Genomic DNA, 18973 nt, shown 5'->3' on the forward strand with positions numbered 1-18973 from the left:
TTATATATATAATTAGGATTATTATTAGATTTATAAAATATGTCGCTTACCACGCCTGCTCTAATAAGTAATCTTTTTAAAGTTCTGTATTTATCATATAAAGATCGCACGACAGCTCTATCTTCTTTAGAAACTGGTCTCCCAAAAGTATTCTCAATATGAAGCAAAGCTTTTTGAACAGCAGTTTTTTCATCTATTAATTGTTCATAAGTTAGTTCTTCCATATTTTCGGGTCTATTATATTTCAATCTCTTTTCACTTAGTTTTTTTTCTATTTCTTTTATCATCTCTTCCATCGAAACTGTTCTAGATTTTTCTTGGCTGTTATTGTTGTTTGTCGGACTACCGTTAGTTGTTGTTCTTGTTTTGTTATTTGCATTAGCTAATAACGCGCTCACCGGATCTTCCTTTAATAACTTATGCTCCTTTCGCAATTTACTTAATTCTGTACACAATCGTTTGATGTCCTTGTTGCTCATCTTATCAGAATGACTTGGACGATAACCAAAATTTTCTTCAAATTCGTCTTCGTATTTCTTTATCTTTTTTTTCAAGCCATTTATATACTTGGTTAAATTTTTTAAACCAAGTTCTGCGATATTCGGAGCATTAGGTTGCATTTCATTTTCAGAATAAAAACGTCTAGGTAGTAATAAAGAATTTCTTGGAGAAAGCATAGCTTCTACTCGTGCATCGGCAGCTTCGTCCTACAAATATTAGATTGATATGTAATATTGTCATTGAATATAATTGAGCTTATCCTAGTTTTGTTTACATTTTCTTGTCGTTGAAAAGTCCAGTTAGTTAGGCTGGGATTATTTAGATCTTCATGACTAACTGTTGGAGGACGAGCCGGTGATGGCGATCGGCTCGGTCCACTGCTCAACATTTCCAAAAAACTTTGTGCTGGAGATCCATTGCAACTATTAGGATTCGATGAGACATAAATATTATCGGTTTCTTCTTCGTTTTCCTAACGAAAGAATTTTTGTTTCAATTTAATACAAATTCTATAGATTCTGTTTTGTTACATGTCACATGTAAAGAACAAATAGAAATTTTACCTTACTAGAATTCTCTGCGTCTGTAACTTTATGCACCCTCCTTCGTCGAGCCTGCCTTCGTCCTCTCGGAGTAATACTTCGACTGAAGCGTTCGCTGCTTCTCAATTTCTCGGCATCGCATTCAAATTTTTCTGTTTCTAAAGCTGTCTCGCACGGTGACGAAGTTGGTGGAGTTTTTTTGGACACAGGTGAAACATTTGTTCTTTCATGTAAGGGAAGACTTCCGCATCTCTGTAAATAAAGTACCTTACATGTGTAAAGCTGAATTCAAAAGTAATAAACATTACTTGCATATTGGAAAAAACTCACCACACCATGACCCATGTCTTGTCCGAGCTGAGATAAAATATGCAAATGTTTTTCACTGTTAAAATCTTCGTGACTGCTCACACGTCTAATCGTGTCCGTGGTTTCAGCGGGACTTTCAAGAACACGCTCCTCGCTACTACTTCTAAAAGTGTTCGATTCGTTGAAAGAGAATAGGAGAAGTCAAACTGGTCTTATATATAATCTTTATAACTTCGTTAAAGCATTTTCTTTCTCCATTTGTTTATCGTACCTTATCAGTTTTCGTTCTTGACAACAGGATTCGTGACGTTCTTTACGCTTACGCGGTTTCAGCGCGCAAAGCAACGACGCTCCTTCAAAATCTTTTGGTTCGTCCTTTGTATCCTTGCAAATCTTACAATCACTTGCAGAGATCACGCCGTTCACCACGTTATCTCGGATGCTGAAAACAAACCCATCATTAGAGTTAAATGCTCCTATTAAAGTGCTGTTCCTTCTATTCTAGTGAAGTATGATTGATAAAGGAATCCGAAAAGTACTCTATATAAATCAAAATTCTATAAATACAATAAGTAAAAGGACTAAGTCAAGATTTTATGTTATGATATTATTAAAGATATTTTAGTAGTAGTAGTAATAGTAGTAGTAGTAATAGTAATAGTAGTAGTAGTAGTAGTAGTAGTAGTAGTAGTAGTAGTAGTAGTAATAGTAGTAGTAGTAGTAGTAGTAATAGTAATAGTAATAGTAATAGTAGTAGTAGTAGTAGTAGTAGTAGTAGTAGTAGTAGTAGTAGTAGTAGTAGTAGTAGTAGTAGTAGTAGTAGTAGTAGTAGTAGTAGTACTGCTAGCAGTAGTAGTAAGAATAGTAATAATAATAATAATAATAAAAGATGAGGAAATTGCAAGTGAGTCACCGGTTCTTGCGCTAATGTATTTCTTTTTCACGAGAACGATACTACTAAACCAAAACTTATATTAGAAACAAAAATAGACCTAATGCAGTGAGAAGTAAAATGTGCTTTACGAAATCAAAGTCCTCAATCTTGTTATACACATTGTAACATTCCTATTTTTACACACGCTGCTTTATCCTTCGTAATACGCGAGGGATTGGAAAATTCCATTGCCACGCCAGTGAGGACCGCCTCGATCAGAATGTACAAAAAATTAACCATGTCGAATGAAATAATCGAAACGTAAGATAATTAAAAGTAAAAGTGTATTGAAAGAAAGAGTAAGAGTAAGAGAGAAGCTCGTAATACCTTTACATAACGTTTAAAAAATTAATATGTAGATACTAAATAAGTGGTATTAAAAACTATAGTAAAAATAGATATACAAAAGTTTTATAAATCAAATGAAACATAATTTTTTTTAATTTAAATTCTAAAATATTAAGATGCAAATAAAAAAAATACCATGCTACGAAATTTCATATCTTTGTTTAGATTCGACTCGTCTGGCAGCACCCAATGCATCGTTGGGAAATTGAAAAGTTACATACTTGAGTGAGTCGAGTCGTTCTTTCAACAAGAGAAAAAAGGTACGGTGGACTGTGATCGATCAGCGTTAGAGAGAAATGCCTTTGAGAACGCCAACCACGAGGTAGGTCACGTCAGTACGCGTTTTATTGTGCTTTCCTGGTGAGATTTTTCTCGCTGTCCCATGGAAACACATTCATATTTGACAATGTAACGACGTTATTTTCTCCACAGGTACAGAAAAGCACATTCAAGGTACATCGACGTTTATAATCGTCCCAAATGATATTTTATATTGTGTGCACATATCCTAGTGGCGAACGAATAAAGTTAAACAAGATAAAAAGTGAGAACAGGCTAACAATTAAATTAAAAAGAGAAAACATTTTTACTAGAATTCTAATGTAAGGAACTGCTTCCTCTTAAGCTATGTATTTTAAATCAGGGTGAACTGTTTTATCGATTAATCGTAAGTAACAAATTGTCGGCATATCCGTTAAAAGGGATCGATTAAAAAACTTGCAGTAATGCAAGGATTATTTAGCAACGAAGTACGTAAGAAATACATCCTCGTGTCCTCAGAAATAATTAATATCCTTCATAGTACATGTTTACCATGAAGGCAAAGAAAAGTTGCATTTTTATGGATGCTTTTTTAGCAGATTTTAATAAAACCGCGAGATCTCGTATCGCGCTGACATTACATAACAACACATCGTATATTCCTATTTTCAGACTTCTTTCTTAAATCGAATTACCTCTTACGTTAATATCATGCATGATTAAGTTGTATAATTTGTCACATTAAATGGATCAACTTCTTAGCCTTGTTGTATTTTTGCAATACTTGGAATTGACCAATTGCGACTCGTCTATCTGTATTTTTAGAAAAGAATTTCCGTTTGAAAGAAGTATGAACATGAAAATATAAGAAGAGGAATCGTCGATAAATACGGAAAACGGGAAAGGAATCGACCCTTTATTTGCATTTGTTATGTTGGTGATGCGTGCAATAAACTTACTGTACGCGTATCCCTTTTGCAGTAGAAGTTATTCATGTAATCACGAACACCAACTTTCTTTTCCAATGGCGGACCACCGGCGCGAACACAAGTCTCTCAGTGATTCGATGGAACATTTATAGTCGTCTGCTTGTAGAACTAGACGAGAGAGCGTTCTCAGTCGACTCGTACGCAAGAAATGCGAACACTTTTCGATCGAAAGTTCCAAAGAACTACTGTCCTTCACAACGAACAGACAACACTTAATTCCCGCATAATTAGTCAAGATATATGTCTGCTGATTCGTATGAAAGTACACGTTTAGAAGTCGTGAGTCTAAACACAGAACCTAGAATTTTCGAGGAAGAAATTAGTTGGATTCACGGACGATTTCACGTTCACAAACGCGTGCGTTGCGCGTTGTACGTTGCTTCCGATTTGAAGGTACGCGTTGACCAAATGAAAGTTTCGAACAAGTCAGAAATTAGACTGCGGCTGTTGCCGATCGACTCTTCTCTATATTCTGTTCCTTCAACTGACACCGATCTTGTAGTTCGTCTTTGCGCGTGACGAGCGTGACGCACGCGACTTCCCGAGCGTTACTACTTACTGTCTATCAACCGTGAGTGTATATACAGCGAATATACATGTAATACACGTGACAGCCTCGAGAATCGATCGAATGGAAACTCTTTCTCTATCCATATTCCCGTTGACTCATGTTTGTTGGCACTGGTTACGCGTTCGTAAAATTGACCATAATTAACATAGGAATTTCACCCAAACTCCATAGCTCTGTTGCAATGCTTCACATGCTAAACTACACAGAAGCCACTACGGTGTCTGCTTTCCTATGCTGCACCGGAAGAAACAAACCCTCCGAAACCGGTTTGGAGCTTGTTGTCACTGGCAATATCGTGATTAACTTATGAGTATAGTTTCGATACGAATCCTACTCTTTTAAGACAATATAAAATACTTTTATCTAATAAATGAGACTTTGTAATTTACATGACAGCGATAATAGCTCGATACCCAGTGGTTCCAACGATGCCCCTAACGATGACTTCGTCGATCCCTACGATGATTTATAATTTATGACAGATAATTCATGAATTAGTTCCAATTCTTTCTTCCATACGTGCAATAATATAACCGCCTCTATCGAAATGAAATAAGATTAAAATCATTTTCTTCGTTAGTATGAAATTGTATTAAATGACGATCTATAACAAATGTAACATGGATATCTGTGACCGCATGTTTGACACCTTGACGTCAACGAAACATTATTTTTGGTCGACGATGTATGTACATTTAGCACGGAGCTACATCGTAAAATCACTAGTAATAAAATACCAACGATTTTTAGGTAAACTCGTTCGATAACGTTTGTCAGTCAACATTCTCTTTTGAAAACTTGTCGTTTACTTATTTACGAAAATAGCCGAAAGATCGAAGGTAAAGCTAAACTGCGTGTGTATGAACGATTCCATTTGTATGCTAAATACATATATACTTTGCCAACTTTCGTGTAGAGGGATCTCGATTTCTGAACTATTTTCGTTGGTAGGCGTGTTTCTTGCTGAAACCGGCTTGTGCCAAACGGCTCTTCCTTCAACTACGGATACATAACACGTAACTACGTAACGATTCTACGTATGTATTTGTGCATGGTTATGATAGTGTTTAAGATGGACGAAACTTATTAAGGAGGATTACGTCATTGTTGGATCAGTGCCTCGAACGACTAGACTGCATGATATACATATGTTGCAAACGCATCGATTATAAAACACAATGACTCGTGATTCACGATTACTTTAGAGCTTATAAACGCATATGATTGATTCAGGCATCTTTGAATCAGTCAATAATAATTTTTACTTAGGATAGACAAAACTAAGATGTCCGTAGTATCCTAGACGAAAAGCATGTTTTCGATTCTTCTACGTAAAAATTCAATTCTTTGTAAAGTAGCCAATTTTCGTTTATCGATGAAATTTGTCTTCCTTCGGGACGAGTGGGAGCAGCCGACGAATCTTGGATTTCAAGGTTGATAAAAATTAATATAGGATTTATTGTAATCCTGTTTTCCAAGAGAAAACTTGATGATTTCTCTGTCTATAATTTTTAGCAATTATCGAAGATAACAGTTAAGAATTTTTTATCGTAACCTGTCCTTTGATTTGATGACTTATGCAAAATCATGCTCTACAACTTTACGAAAAAATAGCAAAAACGTTATTTGCCGCAGTTTCATACGAGTCGATGACTATTAACGAGTTTAAGCGTTTATTTCGATACGCATAAGAAACAGGTTCTTCTTCGTATTTTTTGTCGTACTAAACAGTACATTGTTGGTTGAATAACATGAACCGCGTGACTGGACGATCTCTTCAGGCTAAATTGAGGAACTACGCACTTTAGTGGTAAAGTTAAAATAATTTTAGCTAAAATATCTGGGTAAAGTTTCCATGCTATGAAATGACATAGAATACACTAAATCCAATGTTAAGGATGTTTCGTACATATAAAATAAGGCAAAATTTATGTATATATTTGCAATTAATGTTTGAATTTGACAGAGAAAGAGACAAAAGATTAAAGAAATTTTTAAGTTTTCGAGTCTGAAATAAAAATATTTCTTTTGACTTGCATGTAAATGTAACAAACTCGTCGTTATATGTATGTAAATAAGCCTTGTTACTGTTTTATTTTTTTCTTCTTGCGTAAAAGATGAAAGTACTTACATTAATAAATTACTCATTATTAAATATAATACAATATATGTATATATATATACATATATATACATATATGTATTATATTTATTATACATACATATATATATCTCGAATTTTAATCGTACTTTATCTCTTTGTCATACGATATATATCAACGATATCACTGACCAAACCATAAGAAAACAGAGACGATACGTTGCATTATACGTATCTATCATACGAAGGTATTAATACGAGGAGGCATTACTGAAATAATGCAGTCATATTGATCGAAAACACCCGATATTTTATTACGTATTTAATGTGAGAAAAGAAAAAAATGCTAGCCGAAAAAATTTTTGCGACGTTTCCTCTCTTTATAGTTACAGCTGAAAACGCTAAAATCGATCTAAAACGCATGCCTGTGATATTGATATGCAAGAGCACGTGGCGTATACCTTGAACGTTAATCGAAAAATAAGTATAAGACAGAAGGAAGTATCGACTGCGTTTTCAAGAACATTCGTCGGTATTGAATTATTCCATCAAGATCAAGGATCGATACGTATGCTTTAATAGGAAGCGAGCATAATTTGCGATAACGATGATATCGAATATATGTAATAAAAATAAGTTTACAAAATACAAGGAACTTAATGGTATTTTGAGAACATAAAGTGACTTAATGTAAATAGCATACCTATTTGTACGTAGAACCGTAGGAAGTTGAGCTATACACGTGAGCGAACACGAGCCAAGAGTTTTAAGACGTGCTAACATGTAATTGCAAGCCTACCGATTGGATTTCTTTATGAGATAACACTGATAATAACGCGATTTATAATTGCTTCTCTTATAGTTAAAATTACGTGTATTTTAAACTTATCTTGTCTTTATCTTTTTCTTTTTATTGGTCAGAATTAATTAAAAATATAACTGTTGAATCACGATAATGCGGTTTATGCACATTTATGGTCAATAATCATATGGCCTATATAGTTCAAATCTGGCATTGAGCCACAAAGTTGGATATCGCGATATTTATTTAACAGGTTTAACAGGTTTTCATTTGACCAATTTAACATGACTACATCTTACAGCAAATGCATGCACTTGAAAAAGGTAAGAAAAAAGGTGTATATATATGCAACTTACCAATCTGGAAAAAGCACAGATGCTTCGGCTAAGATATCACGAAGAAGGGTGGTAGCAGGTGGAACATGAGGTAGAATTACAGGGGCGAACACTCCGCAAACGCCGGCACTACGTCCATGTTTGGCTTCGTACTTGCTTAGATAAAGAGCCAAGTAACCAAGCAAACGATAGTGGGAGGTTGGCAGAGTTGACAGTAGCTCTTTCGTTAAATTAATCCAACAGTCATGATCGTTAGCATAATTTTCTGTGAACAAATGGTTTATGATTTTTTCTTTTCAAATGAACATGTTACATAAAAAGAAGTGGAAAAGAAAAAAGGCAGCGTGCTAGAGTAATTAAAGTAACAGATGCTTACGGGCATGAATGGACAATAGCCTAGCTACAAGGGTTGATGGTACAACAGGTTGTGGTAATTCTTTTAGATACTGGCGAAGAAGCGTTGCCGCAGTCGGGGGACAGGCTGCTGTTTCTAAGTCAGCATCTCCTCTTCTCTCAAACGCGGCCCTCAATCTTTCTGCCAGTCTTGGGCTTCCACCGGACAGACGGAACACCGCGGCGCTTTGGAATCCATGAGCTTCGATATAATTACACAATCGGTGCACCACAAAAGGCACACCGGTGTCGAGGTATGGCTCGATCGAATCTAGTCGAGTACCAAAGACCCTCGTAGATCCTGCGTTACGTCTTAATAACGATACTGTCAGAACGCGTTTCACTTTCGCTAAACGGGATTCGTCCTTGGAAATAATTGAATTTCAGTATAAATTATTGACATTTGAAAAACGTGAAACGTACTTAAAGGAAATTACCTTGTCGTGAACTTGTCGAGATCGTGTAGGACTCGACGAAGATCCATGATGATGGTGGTGATGTTGCTGATGATAGTAATGATGATTATGATGATGATGATGATGGTGGTGGTGGTTGCTGTGGAGATGGTGATGATCTTGCTGAGGACGTCTCATCCCACTTTGTCTACAACGCGAACCGCCGCCACCGCCGCCGCACTGATTAAATTGACAATTTTTGTTTGTCTCTATTAAGCTAGTTTACCAATATCAAACGAATAAAGTATACTTTTATGGCGTTGAACTAGCAACTGTGTAATTTTTAACTCTTCAACGTCTACTGCAAAGTTGCGTTTCACGATAAATCTAGACAGAAGACAATATGCCTGTGTCGATGAGAATTCGATACCGATCGAACAATGGACTTTGCGATATTCAATCTCTCAAGAGTAGGTTGATCGATAAACTTTTTATGCTATGCGCTTCTTTAATGTACATCAGGACGACAACGATTGCTCTATCTGAGATCGTGTATCGGATAGTATCAATGACGAATCGTCTGTCGTTGCACGTTTACCGAAATTTACTATAGAAATTGTTAAAAACTGCAAACTCACAATACACTCCCTCGCGACCCTCCACAGGTTGAAGTAGATGGAGTTCAGCCTGGATACTACTTCGAGTTACACTTTTTGGTTATTTGCTCTCCTTCGCAGTCGATTTCCCGAGTGGATATGTTATACCTGGTAAGAAAGTACTTTCGAAATTATCTTGCATATTATTCTTTTGACTGCGAAATGATAGCTAGCGGAAGAGTAAAGTATTTTATTCGATGAAGCTTTCTTTAATAAACTTTGCGTATCACCTTGTTTATTTCGTTATGAAATCTTTTTGTTCGATGTATTTTATGTTTATTCTCCGTGACAGCTTGATTTTTCGATGTTGACGATGGCGTGAACGTTGACGGTGGCGTTGACGTTGATAGTGATGTTGTGCCGATGTTGATAATGACGTTGACGTTTACAGCAAGTCACGAATTTTCAGTTCCGCACGGAAGAGATTCGTTAAACAGAGGGTAAGGAACAATGTGTGGGGTAAGCGAATAATGAAAATTAGAAGGACGGGTGAATATGAAAACTTTCGAAGGAGAAGGGACCGGCGAAGAAAAGTCCTTCGTCGACACTCGCACGAAATCTTCGAGCAACTTTAAATCGATGTTGGCAACCAATATGATGTTAAAAAGAGATCGTTTAATTTGACTAGTTTTGGGTTCATGTCCCTATCACGGCACATCGCATCGAGCCCTTTCTGTAAGGCGAAGGGCACTGCCTATGGCTGCTTCAAGAAATGAGTCGACACCAGTCGTAGCGTAAGCATCGAGGGTCAGAACCAAGGATGAGTTTTAGGTCACCACTTCGCCCCTTAACCTGGCATGGTCCACGTGTCTCCTTAAACTTTTATTGTAGTTGCCTTCTGAAATCAAAATAAAGAATCTTTCAATCATCTCGTCCATTTTCTTACGTTACGCCAGTTTTTCATTGATGCACAATGAAGCAGAAATCGTCAATTCTATTCATTGCCGTTGAAGATGAATCATTACACGTAAATAGATAGCGGTGATCATGAAGTTCGTAAAAACTATTTTCAACCGAAAGTTTTGTAGAGTCTAGTTGATTTGAACAATAATTCTCCTTGTTATTAGATAAGTATAAACATGAACGTTTCTTAGTCCAGAACTTTCCACGACGATATATTACGTGAATAGGGCAAAAAATGTCAATTCATTTATGAGCTTGAAACATTCTGTGACGCTCGCTTGCAAGGAAAACAATCTTTGCTCGAAAAATAGAAAATTACAATACGTTCAATTCTAAATATGAACAACTCAATATTCGTTAAAACATATAGAGGAGGATAGAAAATGGTGTAATAACTTGGTACGAAGAAGATAGAGGGGGAAAAGGAAAAAATTTTAATTAGCGGAATATATGAATAACTGTGATGTTCGAAAGATTCACTGTGAAATGATACAACTCGTAAAAGGAGAACGTTTAATGTGACACGTCATCGAAGCATTGTTTACTTTCGCATTAGAACCTGCAGTGAAACAATAGCAACTGGCTAATACATCTTGAAATCTTGTCGTACATTTTGGTCAAGAATTCAGATTACGATAACACGCGTTTATTTAGACAAATATTGGTTTTTATGCCATTCGTTAACTTGCTTTTTCACATTTTTAACACGCGCAGAACGTCACATGATCGACCGTCGTGCAATGAAAAGCATCTCTATAACACTAAGGAAATAAATAAAAGAATTGAAGACACGTATACAACAAGTAATATTCTATCGCAGCGGTTTCCGTTAGTAAATATTTCCGTTAGTAATATCGAACTTTCCGAAGAATTTTTATATGTAATCACAAACCGTGAAAAAATTACTGAAAAAGCTGTCTAACTACATCAATGATTTTCAGGTGAAGAGAGACAGAAATAAACATACCTCATGAAAACTATGGTAATCATAGCGATTACAGCGAATCGTGCACGAGCGCCCCACGAAGCGATACTGAGATTTTACGACCGTGTGGCTCCCCTTTTCTGTCTTTTCTCTCGTTCACCCTTTCGTCTCTATATACAACGATAGCCCCTTTACGTCTCTTCTGTTGGCGAACGGAACTCGAGCAGCGTTTTCAGCGTATCACATACCCCCTTGGCAGCAGATATTGCGAGCACGAGGGCGCATGCACTACCTCACCTCCAAGAATCAATAGACGTTCTGGTCACGTGAAGCATCCGCGAGAACAGAGACCTACCTTAGACGGAGGCAAAATTATATACAGAAAAGGGAAGAGAATAGTGGAGGAAGCACCAGAAAGAGAAAAGGAGAGAAAAGAGAGAAAATATAAAGGATAGAGAATAAAGGGTGAACGAAAGAAAAGGTAACAAAACGAATAAAGCGAGATAAAGAGAAACAAGGTGAGAAACTGTGGAAGAATAAGATATGAACAAGAGCTAAGATTGATTAAAGTGGAACAAGAGCGGAGGAGTTCGCAAATAATTAACTCATTTGAAAATTTCAATTAATAAATTTTTATAGAAATGGAAGCTTGTTAAATTTATTTTATAAGATAACAATGAAATTTCATAAAATTTTTACACCGGTTTTAACCGATTTGTGTAAGTTATAAATTTTTGTCTCATGTGTGATAATTTTGAAAACTGTAGCTGTAATAACCGATCTCCAATTTTAGATCTCTCCCTACACTACGACTGCAATTTACCCTACGTGTTTTCAAAGCTTTATTCAGTCAACAAGTCCTATAAATGTAATATCTCTTATTATTCATATTTATGCCTCTGTTAATGACTAGTAATTGGATTTCTTACATGATATTATGAAAAGTACTGTTATATAATATATATATTGCTATATACATATTTATTTAATAGGATTTATATGTTCTGAAAGAACCAATTCTAATACTTAAACTTTGTCCTAAGCATATTGTTTACCTTATACATCTAAACAACATACGTGCATAATATTTTTAAATCCACAAAATTAATGATGATGATAAAGTGATACATTTCAATCGATTTCTACTATATCAACAGGAATAGAAATATGTACGATGACCTTTTGTAGCTATGTGCGTTTGTTTACTACTAGACTATAGGGTAACTATTTTCGATGCACCCTACTAATTGTTCTTCCATTTCAAACAATTGTGATTAATATCATAGAAAAGGGTAAACATATATTTTTTTTTGTTTCGAATATACTTTACTTAACATTTAATATATTTGATTATTTATTTGTATCTATTTTATAATTACTAGTAAATAAATGTGTAGTAATTTATACATGTGTTACTTTCGACTTGTATATTTTAATCCTTCTAAAGAAAAATTTATTATTATCTTTACTTTTTTACCAAAAGTAAAAGATAGATATAAAAGCTATCCGAAAAAGAAAACATACACATTCATATATAAAATACAAATGCATTATGTACAGAGTACAATATTACATATGCTAAAGTGAAATATTTAAATAAATTAAAATTAACATACCTTTCTAAAGACTACATATTCTATGTTCTACAGGGACAATAATCGTTATCTTCGAAATTTGTAAAATGCGAGACGAATGTTGAATCGCAATTTACCCAAACTCCATTACCAAGACTTAACGTATTATCAGAATGCAGAAATTGTAGAAAATCCATCGATAAAATTTCTTGCACTATTAAACGATATAAACAGATTCACACAAATATATAAATAAGTACAATATTTCTTTTTACGCTTTATTATGATTTATGACATGATTCATGACATGACTATCAAACCCATGATATCGGCACGATAGCATTATAGGTCATATTACAGGTATAGACATATTAGACATATCAGCATATTACATCTTTACATTCAAATAGAATTAATTATACGATGAATATATAATATTTTTATATTATAAGAATAATTATTTAATAATAAGGTAATAAATTTTATGTACGTAATTTATGTATTGTAAGTAATGAACAAAGCAACCGTGAAAGAAATAATTAACTGACATCTCATGTAGAACAGACGTTGCATGCGAAGATAAATTCTTAAATTAAAAATGCATTAACTGAAATAAGTCAAAATAATGTCTAACCATTTTTTTATCATATTTTATCATATGTTTTATATATATCTTATACAAAAAACATAGGTGAATTTTTGTTTATTTGTAAAGTCATTTTGCTTTTCTGCTCCTCTCCGAGCCTATCAATATTTAAGGGAACACTGCAAACACATATAAATAATTTTATAATAAATATATGAGACATTAATACATATGCATATACCGAACTTACTTGTGTATTAATGCTCTTGCTCTAAAAGCAGCTAAATGAGCATAGTATGTAGGTGCAGGATAACTAACAGATCGTGTACATCGTGCGAACATATGACAAAGATAATACGTAAGTTGCTCAATTTCATCTTCCTGCATATGATTTTCATTACATATGCACCTGTATTTCGTAGGTCTAGCAGTACCCTATAAGTGTTTTTTTTCTATTAATTATTAATGTAACTACTTTTAACGGCATATAATATAATGTAAGATATAGGACTTACTTGTATGCTAGCATGAGATACAAGATAAAAGTCTCCATAAATTGGATGTGTAATTTCTGTATCAACGACAGTGCCTGCTTGTACATTAAAGTTTCTATCATCGGAATTTCTTTTGTCAGTCGGAAAAAGACGTATGTGATGCCTTTTTTGAACTACAAAAAATGTGATCGCAATGTCACGGTCTTCACTTTTGTTTAAATGATTTATAGCTCTTTTTATTGCTTCCAATTCATAATGCATCACTTGTAAAAGTTGTCCATCGCTTACACCATCCCTATACACGCGTAAATAAGTATTTGTTAAGAATATTCTATATAATTGAATTTACCCATTAACCTTACATATCGCTTAATATTCTAATCCATTTACCGATAGAAGATTATTCTTTTAGGCTTATATCCTGTTTGCGCATAAAAGTACTTCAACTGAATTATCATAATTTCTTCCATGTCGCGTATCATTTCCTCTCTCGGCTGCTGAAGTCTTATTTCAATGTTATATTGGAAAGCATTGGGATCATGACTTGCTGCAATCTAAATTACGGTATTATATATATATACACATTTTTTTGCATGATTCGATAATTTGATAATGAAGAGAAGATTCTTACAGCTGCAATCGAAGGTATATTCGTCGCATCAGGGGATGGATGAGTCACATCGGCACCAACAATCATGCATGGTTCTCTTAAACAAGGTGGACTAAAGAAAATAATACTTTATGTACATAAAACGCAAATATATAGTAGTGCACAATATACATATAGTAGCTCACGAAACATTTATCACAAAAAGTTCTTATGAATATATAATGTTCATTCTACGGAACTTTTTGAAATTTCACTAACTCTATAATGAGATATTATTGTAATCATAATAGCATTGCAACCAATATGAAAATGTACCAGAAATTTATTGCAAACAGGAAAAATTAATATGCAGCATAAATAGTAGACAATTAGCGCTAAAGATGGTCTCATTATATATGTATTGTGATCTATTAATATAATGAATAATTGAATGTTCAAATACTGTGGTCATCTTTGTGAAGTGTATGCTTCAAATACATATTTTGTAACTCCTATATACATTTTCAGATCCGTATCAAATTTTAACAATATAATCGCTGTAGTCGTATCTCGTTATAGTACTAATGAAATTTCAAAATATTTTGTATAATATACATACAAAGTTTCTAGGAGTATCAAAATACTTTCGTGAGATATTGCATATTATAAAAAACATAAGAGATAATATTACCGATAAGAACGAGCAAAGGTGTGATTAACACCATTAAGCTTTGAATTAATTTTTAACAAAATATTTCCAACCGTTGAATCATTTAATTTCCTCATAGTTTGCTGTTTTATACATTGAGTTACAATACCTCCAAGTATTTTAAGTTCAGAAATTTGTTTCACAACACCTACAGTCAATAAAACATTTTATTAAAAATTTTCCTTTCGTATATGTATAAAATAATACCATACTTACTGTAAGCACTGTCCATATTCGGAAGTATTACTAGTACTAATTTTATATTTTGTTTCTTTTTTTGCTCAAAATAAGCAATAATGTTCGTAATATCATTTTCTAATCTTAATTTTGCGAATGGAGTTAGTGCCCTATTAATTGTCATGTTCAGAGATGAACCTAAAAAGTAATATAGCAACAAAATTTTATGTTACTATAAAAGAATATTTTAAATATTATGTTGGAAAATTTATTTTTAACGTACTAACCATCGCGTCGTAGTTTATCGTGCAAATTATGTAAATCAGAATCACGCACGTATCCGTCTAAACTTAATATAGTCCATGAATTTTCTGGCAAATCACATGGTTTTAAAAATTTGTCTGCTCTCCAGGCTCCCTTAAATACGTTAACTTGTCTGTCATTGTATTGTAACTTGGGAGCTTCAAGAACTCTTGCTGGCACTTTTTCAAATTCTCCATGTACAGAGAAATGAAATTCATTCAGTAAACTTGGTTGATGGTTCAAATCCATCTTAGCAAACTGTGAACATATTTATATTTTAGTTTACTTTGTTAATGATAACAAATTGATTTGACAGTTTTCAATTATAAAAATTATTTAAAAAGCCTCTTACACCACTCATAATTTTCTCTTTACGTATTTGGGTATTAGTTGCTGTTTCGCGAATCATTTTAGAAGTCTGAACATCGTCCAGCTTTTTCCGTATAGCTTGTCCAGCTATAATTGTACATAACTGTAAAATATGAATACAGGTATCGTTAATTATTATTTAGGTATAATAACTTTAATCATGTAAACATATTTCTTTTTCATTTATATTTACCTCGGCAGGTACGTGAATGTTGCTATTTTTAGATCCTACCCAAATACAAGGCAGTTCAGGGTATTTTATTCTATATCTTTTCGTTTGTAAAAAATATTGTTCAACCGTAGAAGTACTTCCATCTTTTAAAGTAAATCTGTTTTCTCTTGCACAATCGACTAATCCATTTATGACATAAACTCTTTTACTGCTAGGTTGATCTTGTAATTCATATTGTACTTTTAATCCCTTTAAAAATCTCGTTATTTTATCTCGATTATATTTTATGTCCCTTGGAGTTAGATTCTCCAGCACTGTACCAGTTCTAGGATTCTGACATAATTCTTTCATCAAATCAATAACTGACTGTTCTTTAGGAAATCCCTTATGTGCAACTATTCATAAAATATATTAAAATTTATATGCATAATTAGCAATAGGTAATAATATTATTATATTAATATATTACCATCTACATTCAAGTATGCTCTAGATCCAACTATAGCAGATTGGAATACACCAAACCATAAATTTAAACCATTCGTCAATGACACAACTCTACCCGGTTCCGGTGCTTGAAAAAGTGATCTACCGACCTATCAACATGTTAAGTAATGTATTAATAATATTAAATTTATCGTAACATACTATATATATTATATATCATTACCACATGCAATTAATATGATAGTATATAAATCAAATATTTGCATAAATAAAATTTGAATTATTTAAGAAAATTACCGTTACGTATTGCGATGCAGGTCCATGGCGCAAAATGATATCCAATGCCTGAATACATTGCTGTTTTGTGTCAGACTCAAATGCATCATACTTTAAATTTTTGATCCATGACAAATCAAGAAACGCAACCTTTTTTAAATATATCTTGAAAGTTCTTTCTTTTTGGAATTCATTATCAAAAAGAGTTATTGATTCTTCCTTCTATAATGTATACATACATATATATAACAAAAATATATAAGATACTAAGAAACTATGTATATGTATAATCATAAAAGCACATTATTTATTTACTTACACTTTGATCACCAAAGGGAAGATCATTTGCACTATATGCATTTTTTCTGCCATCAAATGCAGGATATCTCTTTGGACACTGTATTTTTCTAAATTCTTCGAAAACAGATCTTAAAAAACATTTTGGTTTGTCTGGTGTAATGACTACATCATAATGAATAACATTTGTTTCAAAATTTCTAGGAAAGATGAGTCTAAACATGTTTGTTTCTACTGTAATTTTTCTGCCCATAGTTCCTACACTAGTTTTTTGTGGCATCTGATTCCAGTACATTTCTTGCAAACTTTTTGGAAACACATGTTTATTCTTTGGAACTACAGCAGTTACCTAAATAGAAATATACAAAAGTAAAATACAAATTACCATTTAATATTTCTACATACAATTTCATTTTGACTTCAGTAAAGTATAAACAATACCTGCTGTGGCTGTTCTGAACCAGATGCCTGCGGTTGGACATCATGTGACTGTCTCCCTGGTGAGAAAGGTGTCTGCTTTTGTTGTTGTCGTTGACTTGACCCTTGCTGTGGTATACCACTTGGCCCTTGTTGTTGTCTAGCATTTGGCCCTTGCTGTTGTCTACCACTTGGCCCTTGCTGTGGTATACCACTTGGCCCTTGTTGTTGTCTAGCATTTGGCCCTTGCTGTTGTCTACCACTTGGCCCTTGCTGTGGTATACCACTTGGCCCTTGTTCTATGTCAAGTGATCCAGATGTGGATGCTTGCTTTTTGCCCTTCTTTTCTGTGCGATATATATATATATATATATATATACATTTATCTTTTGCCTTATAAGAGAACAGCCTCAAGCGTAAATCGCCAATTTGGATACATATCATAAATCTTTCATACCGTCCATTACTAGCTCTCATTTATAAGATCATTACGGTTGAAGTATTGATTTTGATTACTCAAAGAACTAATGCAATACAGCATATTATGCTCATGTAGAAGATCACAAACTGTTAAAATTTTTACGATTAAATTATTTTCTAAACTTAATAATTTCTGAGACGTTCAAAATTAGCGATTTTGCTTGGAAACATATTCTTATTACTGTAGCATGCAATATGTAATATATAATACTATTTTGTAAATCATTTGTTTGTTGTTGTGAGTAATTTGTCCAATGTCGTGAAAAATGTGTTATGTATTGTGAATCATGTATCTGTTGCTTTGAGCTGGACATGTCAATGTCACCTATTAGGACAGGTGTTCGTTCGTTAGGACATTTGTTCGTTTTTCCTGTGTAACATATGTAAATATATTTGCTTTCTGTCTTAATATATTATTACTGTAATATATAGAATGCATGTAAAAGTTACATAAAAGCGGGCACGAGATAATTCCTCATGACAAAGTAAGAAGAACACATAAAACAACAAATATATTTATTCAAGGTTCAGCATATCAGAAAATTAAATTTGAAATCGAGCAATGTGTGACGTATATCGTTCGTATACAACTGCGCGACTTGAATAATCTGCAGCCATATAACATGACCACATTTATTACGGAATACTTTAACTAAAAAATCGTTATTTACATTTTTTACATAAGAAATTGTTGTTACACGATGTTCCTTGACCAGATTTTTATTTATAATGCCACATCAACTGTATACGTTACGGTTATGAAATGGATTTTCAAATTCGATATTCTCGAAAGCTAAGTTTCAAATGACCAAATCTTATCCTATTTCATTTTTATCTTTTTATGAAAGATTACTTTATGTCCGCTTGAACATGCGTAACTTTCGGACGCATCCAATAATATTATAATATTCGTGCAACTTACTCCGAGTCATTTTCACAACTTTCCCAGAAAACCTATTGATCTTTGTGTCTTTAATGAATACTTCAAACCCAAATTTTGTTTCACTTGCGTGAGATTATAAATTCACGTACTTCCTTACATACAACAAGCACGTTCCTGACCTTTGTTACTTTCTGTGTGAAATGGGGAAGACCTACGACATATTTTTTATCGATTA

At 33.7% G+C, this 18973-nt stretch overlaps 3 protein-coding genes and 1 long non-coding RNA gene across 12 annotated transcripts in view; 2 read left to right on the plus strand and 2 right to left on the minus strand.

Moving 5' to 3' along the window:
* LOC117158527 (uncharacterized) overlaps positions 1 to 3656 on the plus strand; it is an 11969-nt gene extending 8313 nt beyond the window's left edge. For all 8 annotated transcript variants that reach the window (XR_013058425.1, XR_013058424.1, XR_013058423.1 and 5 more), the window contains 2 exons: positions 2800 to 2956; positions 3067 to 3656. The gene's annotated coding sequence lies outside the window, so the exon portion shown is untranslated. The remainder of the gene's footprint in view (positions 1 to 2799; positions 2957 to 3066) is intronic.
* Positions 1 to 11149, minus strand: part of LOC117158525 (protein FAM13A) — an 11821-nt gene extending 672 nt beyond the window's left edge. Inside the window, exons 1-11 of the mRNA XM_033337512.2 lie at positions 11008 to 11149; positions 9368 to 9975; positions 9120 to 9245; positions 8524 to 8721; positions 8070 to 8451; positions 7715 to 7958; positions 1624 to 1794; positions 1374 to 1515; positions 1065 to 1295; positions 776 to 973; positions 51 to 707 (exon numbers count right to left, since the gene is read on the minus strand). Of these exons, the coding sequence (XP_033193403.1) occupies positions 51 to 707; positions 776 to 973; positions 1065 to 1295; positions 1374 to 1515; positions 1624 to 1794; positions 7715 to 7958; positions 8070 to 8451; positions 8524 to 8679 (2181 nt within the window). The 5' untranslated portion in view covers positions 8680 to 8721; positions 9120 to 9245; positions 9368 to 9975; positions 11008 to 11149. The remainder of the gene's footprint in view (positions 1 to 50; positions 708 to 775; positions 974 to 1064; positions 1296 to 1373; positions 1516 to 1623; positions 1795 to 7714; positions 7959 to 8069; positions 8452 to 8523; positions 8722 to 9119; positions 9246 to 9367; positions 9976 to 11007) is intronic.
* A 136-nt stretch (positions 11150 to 11285) lies between these two features.
* Positions 11286 to 12369, plus strand: LOC117158538 (uncharacterized). The gene is made up of 2 exons (XR_004464428.2): positions 11286 to 11684; positions 11759 to 12369. It is a non-coding gene; the product is annotated as an uncharacterized LOC117158538 (long non-coding RNA).
* Positions 12370 to 12788: 419 nt separating this feature from the next.
* AGO2 (Argonaute 2) lies at positions 12789 to 18949 on the minus strand. Of its 2 annotated transcripts, XM_033337509.2 has the most exons (16): positions 18778 to 18949; positions 18067 to 18225; positions 17400 to 17722; positions 16981 to 17307; positions 16683 to 16883; positions 16408 to 16534; positions 15960 to 16333; positions 15750 to 15869; positions 15382 to 15655; positions 15134 to 15292; positions 14900 to 15065; positions 14251 to 14341; positions 14010 to 14173; positions 13641 to 13914; positions 13376 to 13560; positions 12789 to 13304 (listed from the first exon to the last, which is right to left on the minus strand). In XM_033337509.2, the coding sequence occupies exons 1-16, from the start codon at positions 18785 to 18787 to the stop codon at positions 13214 to 13216; spliced, it is 3045 nt and encodes a 1014-aa protein (XP_033193400.1). In that variant the 5' UTR covers positions 18788 to 18949; the 3' UTR covers positions 12789 to 13213. The 2 variants fall into 2 exon arrangements, with proteins under 2 accessions (XP_033193400.1, XP_033193402.1); XM_033337511.2 differs by lacking the exon at positions 18067 to 18225.
* Between the last annotated feature and the right edge of the window lie 24 nt (positions 18950 to 18973).

This window comes from Bombus vancouverensis, chromosome 5 (assembly GCF_051014615.1).
Source record: "Bombus vancouverensis nearcticus chromosome 5, iyBomVanc1_principal, whole genome shotgun sequence".
In the NCBI taxonomy this organism is placed as follows: Eukaryota; Metazoa; Arthropoda; class Insecta; order Hymenoptera; family Apidae; genus Bombus; species Bombus vancouverensis.